Source organism: Brassica napus, chromosome A10 (genome assembly GCF_020379485.1).
Source record: "Brassica napus cultivar Da-Ae chromosome A10, Da-Ae, whole genome shotgun sequence".
NCBI lineage: Eukaryota > Viridiplantae > Streptophyta > Magnoliopsida > Brassicales > Brassicaceae > Brassica > Brassica napus.
Window position 1 is genome coordinate 6,310,539 of NC_063443.1, and position 8,252 is coordinate 6,318,790.

General features: G+C 39.8%; 2 protein-coding genes across 2 annotated transcripts; both read left to right on the top strand.

Annotated features, from left to right (window-relative positions):
• Positions 1–291: 291 nt before the first annotated feature.
• Positions 292–4,063, top strand: LOC106409550 (high-affinity nitrate transporter 3.1-like). Its single transcript, XM_048743283.1, has 3 exons — positions 292–530; positions 904–973; positions 3,522–4,063. The coding sequence occupies exons 1-3, from the start codon at positions 380–382 to the stop codon at positions 3,937–3,939; spliced, it is 639 nt and encodes a 212-aa protein (XP_048599240.1). The 5' UTR covers positions 292–379; the 3' UTR covers positions 3,940–4,063.
• A 528-nt stretch (positions 4,064–4,591) lies between these two features.
• Positions 4,592–8,006, top strand: LOC106399004. The gene is made up of 3 exons (XM_048742116.1): positions 4,592–6,061; positions 6,142–6,474; positions 7,944–8,006. Exons 1-3 carry the CDS (start codon positions 5,210–5,212, stop codon positions 8,004–8,006), a joined length of 1,248 nt encoding a protein of 415 aa, XP_048598073.1. The 5' UTR covers positions 4,592–5,209.
• The last annotated feature ends 246 nt before the right edge of the window (positions 8,007–8,252 follow it).

Consider the following 8,252-nt stretch of genomic DNA (forward strand, 5'->3'; position numbering starts at 1 on the left):
TATTTTGTTCATAATGACAGGTTTCTGTAAGCCAAGTTTCATCTAAACGAAAATAGGTCCAATAAGAGTTATTGTATTGTTAATGTAATTGGAGATAACAATCGGTACAGTTGGTTAAATTATAATAGATAGTGGCGTGTAATATAATTATATTGTAACAAACTTGAAATAGTCCATAAAATAAGTAGCTTCCTAACAAATTTAAATGAGTCCAAAACTTTAATGACAACTTTAATAGTAGATAAATTTAGGACTCTATTTTAATAGAGTAGATGTTCACCTCACCTTTCTTATCAAAGATACAAGTTAGCAAAACACAGGCATATTCATTTTCTCCTCACTAGCCTTATTTTTCCGATAGTCATATTTAAGGATAACCATGGCTATCCATAAGATCCTTTTCGCTTCACTTCTAATCTGCTTACTGATCCAATCCAGTCATGCTGCTACCAAAGAAAGGCTCTTCTCTGACCTGGAGAAAAGCGCACTTGAGGTCACCGCTACACCCAGCCGTGTTGGAGAAGGTGTTGGTACGTATATTTCTTTTATCCATATTTCGTTCCTTAAATCCAGCATATCTTTGGGTGTTCAAGATTCAATATTGCTGGGTTTACGATTTTAATCAATGTTTTTTTTTGTCTGATTAATTATGTTATTACAAATTATGTCATTTTAGTCAATGGTTATTTTGTAAAAACCTTAAATGTCAAAAATATTCAGTGAGCTATTCAACCAGAGGTCCCAAAGTCTGAATTACATCCCTGGTTTTATAAGACTCCTTAATTATAATTATTTTAAAATGTGATACAAATCATATTTTAATTATCTTCCCGTAATTTATAAGAATGGAGTCATAACTGACATATATCGAGGCTGATCCATTGTGGATGTTTTGGTTTCTAGTTTTGGCTGCAGGAGTTGATAAGTTGAGCATTACATGGAAGGTAAGCTCGACTGCTACAAAGGAGCCTGAATTTTGTGAAAGAGACTAGAACAAGAGAAAACTTTAACTTCTCTTTATTATTTTCACAACATTAACCTTTACAAGATCGACCTCCTACAATATATAGAGGCCTTAGAATCCTCTAGATCTCTACACTTTACAGCTCACAATCTTATCCTTAAGCTAGTCAGTCTTGACAGATAGATAACAGCATAAGGAAGCGGTTCTCCAATCTTGTCTCATCTCTACTCGTACGAACTCCTCTTCTTTCACCACTAGAGACAGAGAGCCGTTGCTCTGTCGTTAGCGCTTCCACACTTGGGCTCGACTTCAGTTGGGCTTGAGATGTTGTAGTTTCGAGGCCCACTTGACTATTATCACTTACATTCCCCCTCAAACTTGGTGGGGCTTCTTGTACACCAAGTTTGCTTCTTAGTTCACAAAAAGCTTGTCGTGGTAAGGGCTTGGTGAAGATATCTGCAGTCTGCTTTGTGGCCGGAATGTGTTGCGTCTCAATCAATCCAAGGGCCACCTGCTCTCGTATGTAGTGATAGTCAGTGTCGAAATGCTTTGACCGTTTGTGAAGAGCCGGATTTGCACTTAGATAGACCGCAGATAAGTTGTCACACAAGAGAAGAGTCGACATAGGCTGGGAAATACCTAAGTCACGAAGCAGACATGATATCCAAGCAATCTCCTGTGCCGTTGCTCCAAGCGCCCTGTACTCAGCCTCCGTGGATGACCGGGACACCGTAGGTTGTCTCTTAGCCGACCAAGAGATTAGATTCTGTCCAAGAAGAGTACAAAAACCAGTTGTAGATCTTCTTGTCTCTAAGCAACCAGCCCAATCACTGTCACAGTATGCTGACAGTGTGAGACAATCGTCCCTTCTCAAATGTAACCCCATTTGTAGTGTGCCTTTCAAGTATCTCAGAATACGCTTTAAATGACCAAAGTCAGAGTTTGTAGGGAGATGCATCCTCTGACACACATAATTGACAGCATATTGGATGTCAGGCCTGGTGATAGTGAGGTATTGAAGCTTCCCTGCGAGACTCCGAAAGTAGGTGGGTTCTGGAAAGGGTGATGTATCAAGTTGCTCTAGACGCTGTGGCAGTGGGGTTGGCATAGGGTTGCAGTCACTCATTGCTGCCATGTGCAGTATCTCTTCAGTATACGCCTTCTGATGCATGAACAACCCCCTAGAGTGAGCTTCAATCTCGATTCCTAAGAAGTAATGTGGCTTCCCCAAGTCTTTCATAGAGAATCTCGAGTTGAGAGAGTCCAGAAGAGATTCCAGCAGTTCTGTATCACTCCCAGTAAGTAAGATGTCGTCAACATACAGTAAAAGCACCATTGTTTTCCCATGATGATGATAGGTAAAGAGCGATGGATCAGACTTGCTGCAATCAAAGCCAAAATCAATCAAGAAGTGGCTAAAGGTATCAAACCACGCACGAGGAGCCTGTTTAAGGCCATAGAGAGCTTTAGTGAGTTTGCAGACGTGATTAGGCCGTGTATGATCCACAAAACCCTCCGGTTGATACATATAAACAGGTTCTTGCAAATCACCGTGTAGAAAGGCGCTCGTGACATCTAGTTGTCTTATCTCCCATCCTTTTGCTACTGCAATGTTCAGAACCAAACGTATTGTAGCCGTTCTCACAACTGGACTAAAGGTTTCCAGATAATCCAGACCTTCTTCCTGCTCATATCCCTTTACCACAAGACGAGCTTTGAGCTTAATCACCTTCCCATCTGGACCCATTTTAACCGTGAACACCCAGCGGCTGCTTAAGACATTCATATCTTCAGTGAAGGGCACTAGTGTCCAAGTATTCAGCATATGAATGTTTCCCATCTCATCCATTACAGCTCCATTCCAGCCAGGATGAGCCATCGCAGCAACAATATCTTTTGGCACCGTAGTATCATATTTTGGTGCTAACAAAACATATCTCGAGTTTGGTTTGTGAATCCCTGCCTTCCTTCTAGTCTGCATTGGGTGCGTATTGACTTGAGTTCCAGCAGCTGGAACTTCTGGAATAACCACAACCTCTGGTTCAGCGACTACATCATCATCAGCTGGAACACCTGGACCCGCTTCAGTTGACACTGCTCGAGAGAAGAACCTAGAGATATGAGTATCATCAGTGGCTTCAGCTGTCTTGGTAGCTAGTTGCCATGCCTGAAGCAGATCTGTCTTGTATCTAGGCACCAATGACTGATACACAGACTTGAACAAGAGAAAACTTTAACTTCTCTTTATTATTTTCACAACATTAACCTTTACAAGATCGACCTCCTACAATATATAGAGGCCTTAGAATCCTCTAGATCTCTACACTTTACAGCTCACAATCTTATCCTTAAGCTAGTCAGTCTTGACAGATAGATAACAGCATAAGGAAGCGGTTCTCCAATCTTGTCTCATCTCTACTCGTACGAACTCCTCTTCTTTCACCACTAGAGACAGAGAGCCGTTGCTCTGTCGTTAGCGCTTCCACACTTGGGCTCGACTTCAGTTGGGCTTGAGATGTTGTAGTTTCGAGGCCCACTTGACTATTATCACTTACAAATTTAAGGCCATTAAAGTAAAGCTGTGCTACGCTCCGGCCAGCCAAGTTGACCGACCATGGCGTAAGACAGAAAATGAGCTCTTCAAGGACAAGAGCTGCCCACACAAGATCTCTTCATGGTCCTATGATCCCGCTATGAAAGCCGGTCAATCATTCGACTATACCCTCGAGCGCGACATCCCTACAGGGACCTACTTTGTTCGTGCATACGCTGTTGATACCAAGGACCATGAAGTTGCTTTTGGACAGAGCACAAACGAGGACAAGACAACCAATATTTTCAGCGTTCAGGCTATCAGTGGCCGCCACAAGTCCTTAGATATTGCCTCTGTCTGCTTCAGCGTCTTTTCCGTCGTGGCTCTACTCGTCTTCTTTGTTAACGAAAAGAGGAAGGCTAAGATAGAGCAAAGCAAATAAGGCGTTAACTTTGGGTGATTGCCACATTGCACAAAATGGCGTTCACTTTGAATTTACAACCTTTATTAATTGTTTTTTGGAAAAATTGCCAAAAGAGAACAAGAAATCAGCATAGTTGTCCCTATAGTATAAATCCAACCTAAAGTAGTCCCTATAGTATAATGTTTTCCATAATACCAAAAGTAACCTTTAATTAATCTTATTAAACATAATTAATTTGGTTTTTTATAAAAAATTAAAAATGATTCGGTTTAATAAAGTTACCGGGTTAGAAAAAAAAATCAGAAGAAAAGGGGTCAAAAGTTTGATTTCCCTAACCCTAACATCGTTGGTCTCTCCGCCTCTCTCTTTCACGGAGATAAAGATGGCGATTTTGTCTTCTCCGTTGTGCTCCCTCCGGTGAAATCAACGACGGAACCCACCGAAGCTTCTCTCTCCACCTCTACGTCTCTCTGCTACTCTCCGCTTCTCTCCACCTCTCTCCGCCTCTCGCCGCCTCTCCGCTTCTCGCCACCTCTCTGCTTCTCTCCGCCTCTCTCGGCGTCTTTCCTCCTCTCGCCGCCTCGTCGGTTCTCTCCACCTCTCGCCGCCTCTCCGCTTATCGCCACCTCTCCTCTTCTCTTTGCCTCTCCGCTTCTCGCTGCTTCTCTCTGATTCTCTTCACCTCTCCGCTACTCTCCGCCTCTCTACTTCTCGTCGCTTCTCTCCATTTCTCTCCACCTTTTGGCTTCTATCCCCGTCTCCGCCTCTCTCATCCGGCTATCTGTTCTCAATTTGCGAACGGTTTGTTTCTTTGATTTGTCTTAGTCTTTGTTTCATTATTAATTTTGTTACTTTGACTTGGATCAATATTTGTTTGCTTGTGTGGATTGACTTTTTGATTATGTGAACCGATTTTATTGAACAATGTTAGTGTTTGTGTTTGTCTTTGTGAGTGTTACGATACTGATTTCGTTGAACAATGTTATTGTTTGTGTTCGTGACTGTTACGATACTGATTTCGCTGAACAAAGTTTGTGTGTAGTTGACTCTTAATTGTCTTAGTTTGCTGATTTGTTTGCGAGATGGAGATTGACTTGTTTTAATTTGATTAATCGATCTACTGTGTTTCTAAATTTAAATTTGATTAGACAATGGTGTTTGGTTTTGATTATTATCTTGTGTTTGGCTCAGTTTCACTCTTACGCTTGTTTCGGACGTTTGCGTGTTTATGCTTTCATGTGATGTCTTTTGGTGTTAACAACCATGTGTTTTATTATCTTTTGTAGATATGGAGCTTGAGCTACCCAAACGATTGTATGCAGAGGGTTCAGAACCTCGGGTTAAGAAGATCAACAACAGTTGCCGCATGGAACTTATCAGAGATCTGAAGAAAGCTATGTGTGCCGAGTATGATGATGTGAAGAGAGATCCAGTTTTCACACATATCATGGCTATTGCCGAAAATGATCTCAAGTTCTCTGGGAAACTAGTGGATAGCTTCATATGTAGGCAGCTGATTACCTCAAAGCTGCATGAGAAGTGGTTTGTTTTTGCGAGGACGCCTCTTCGGTTTTCGCTTCAGGAGTACCATGCCGTGACAGGCCTCAAGATTACACGGGAAACTAACAGTGACGTAGTGAAATGGAAAAACGACGGGGGTTTTTGGAGTAACCTACTGCACACAGGTGGTAAGATCACCTTGCAGTCGATCAGAAAGGTTCATCTACAAGAAGTTCACACCTGGACTCGGCTTGATAGGATGAGGTTGATCTACTTGTGTGTAATAGTGGGTGTGGTGATGGGGAGAGATGAGAAGGTGTCCATCCCTCATATGTACATCAAGTTGGTGATGGATTTTGACAAGGTTCGGAAGTTCCATTGGGGTCTTCACTCGTATGATTTCCTGCTGAGTTCGATTGAGAAGGCTAGGAAGAAGTTGGGTAAGAAGGAGAGCTACATTTTCGAGGGTTTCTCCTATGCTCTCCAGATTTGGATTATGGAGGCAATTCCAGATTTTGGAGAAATTTTAGGCAGAAGAGTCTCAGACAGCTTCAAAGGTCCAAGGTGTGGCAATTGGAAAGGAGTTGCAAAAGTTTCTTATGAAGACATCATTGAGCTCGAGGACTCCTTAACTAAGAAGGTAACATTCTCTCTATTTTTTTCTTTTATATGGTTGTTGTATATATTTTGTTTGGATTTTCATGTTTTAACTGTTTGCAGGATAACTTCTTCCCGGTCATATCAGTGACTGGTAATGGTGATGTGTTTCTAGATGCTCAGTACACAAGGGAGGGTGAGATGGAAGATGAACGAGTGGACCTTGTTTTGGAGAGGATCAGGAACAAGTATGATTGGAGCAGCACAGACTGGCCAGTTTTAGACCCTAAAGAGTCTAAAATGGAGGAACCCGACAGCCATGATAGAGGGTCAGAAGCTGATAAGAGCGTGGATCATACGGATGTTGTAGCAGACGAGGAGACTTCTTCGGTTCAGGTTGCAGGAAAAGGCAAGAGAAAGTTTCTTGATGAAGGAGCAGAGACAAGAAAGAAGAAGGTGCTGATTTCTTGTTCTCTTTTGGCAATTTTCCCTTGTTTTTTTTGTTGGTTTCTTCCTTTGTACTTTTACTTGCGTGTCTGTATCGTTATATTAAACCATTAGGAAAAAGAGCTATTAACACAAAAAGACAGTTTACGTGTTTTTATTACACTCAGAAACAGATTGTGCTACCAAAACAGTTTTTGGTGGTTGAAGACTCATTTATCTCTGAAAAAGTAAAACTAGAGATGGGTATTTCAGTAAAATAACAATTTATGTTGGTTAGGTTAGTTAGAGAGTTTGAATTTTGAAAAAATATCGGTGATGACTTGATGGACTTTGAGATAAAGTTAGAATTGATAGATAAATAACCTTGGATATATCCGTAAAAAGTATTTTTTTAATTGGTTAATTATCTCCTACAAAAAAATTATGGTTATGGGAGAGAAGAAGACGAAGAAGCTTTCGGACAACCGGAATTTCAACCAATCCGACAAATGACCGCTGGGTGATGACGGCATAATGGCGTAGACGATTAGGAAATCGGCGGGTAAATGTTTGGCAGAGAAGAACTATGTGTTTTGGATATAATCTTCCAAAACTCGAAAATCAAAACTTGTTTTTGCTTGGTTTTTGGTTCTAATCGGTTAATTTATACTATAGTTGTAAGTTATAGAAGTAAAACGCAAAAAAATGAAGATTCCATGATAAATAATCAATAACGGCTCTGAGATCTATTTGCAGGAAACCCTTGAAAACCCTAATATGAAGAAGATGAAATTATTACAAAATTGCCACTCATATTAATTGTACACATTCACTTAAATGTACCGTAAAACATAACTTAATTGAACATCTTCACACATGTACACGTATATGAAATTAATGTACATGCGAAAAATCGGGTTAACATTGAACACATGTACACATTATCGTACATATCCATGTGTGCACTTATTACTAAATATATATACATGTACACTGATTACAAAATTTCTTAATGAGTTACATGTACATGTTATCGTAAATATCCACGTGTACAATTGTTATTAAATATATATTGTACACTGATTAATAAATTTTTTGATCAGTTGCATGTGCATCGTGTACACATTTGTTACATTATACATACTAGATCGTTTTTCCGCGCTACGCGCGGATATATACTTTTAAATTTATTTATTTATATCATATTTTATCACATGTAAATTATTATCTTAATTTTAGAATAATTGTGTTTATTTGATCATTTACAATTTACTATTGCCGTGAGAAAAATCTAATCATTTTCTTTCATAAAAAAAAAATTTCATTCTCTCTTCCATTATCCATTGTTACGCTTCTTCTCTGATTCCGGTTACTCCCTTAGAGCTGGAGTTGGATCTTTGATTTTGGTTTTTTATCATATTTTGTCAACTGAGATCATCTGATTTTCTTCATGTTCTTCTTTTGGGTAACTTAATCAAGTTTTGATTTTGTCTTTTCAGGAGATTAATGAGTTTATTGATGATCTCAATGCAATGTTAATTGATCTTCTTTGCTTGATATAGCTAGTTAAAGCGGGTTGGGTTTTCTTACCCTCTAGATCTGATTTTATCTTTGAAACCATGTGTTGTTTTGTTTGTGTTGCATGTCGTCTCTGAGCTTTCTTTGGGTCACTATTGGTTTCGATCTTTCGAGCAAGTTTGAACTCGATTGTGAGTTGTTTCGGTCCTTTTCATTACCCTTAAGATTTGATCAAAATCTCTTCTTCCATCAAGCTTTACATAGTGTTTCGAGTTCTCTTCTCTGTCTCT

Coding starts and splice junctions, on each gene's coding strand:
- LOC106409550 (XM_048743283.1), top strand. CDS start 380: ATGGCTATCCATAAGATCCTTTTCGCTTCACTTCTAATCTGCTTACTG. Junction 531..903: donor CCGTGTTGGAGAAGGTGTTG/GTACGTATATTT, acceptor TTTGGTTTCTAG/TTTTGGCTGCAGGAGTTGAT. Junction 974..3,521: donor ACTGCTACAAAGGAGCCTGA/ATTTTGTGAAAG, acceptor TATCACTTACAA/ATTTAAGGCCATTAAAGTAA.
- LOC106399004 (XM_048742116.1), top strand. CDS start 5,210: ATGGAGCTTGAGCTACCCAAACGATTGTATGCAGAGGGTTCAGAACCT. Junction 6,062..6,141: donor AGGACTCCTTAACTAAGAAG/GTAACATTCTCT, acceptor AACTGTTTGCAG/GATAACTTCTTCCCGGTCAT. Junction 6,475..7,943: donor CAGAGACAAGAAAGAAGAAG/GTGCTGATTTCT, acceptor TTGTCTTTTCAG/GAGATTAATGAGTTTATTGA.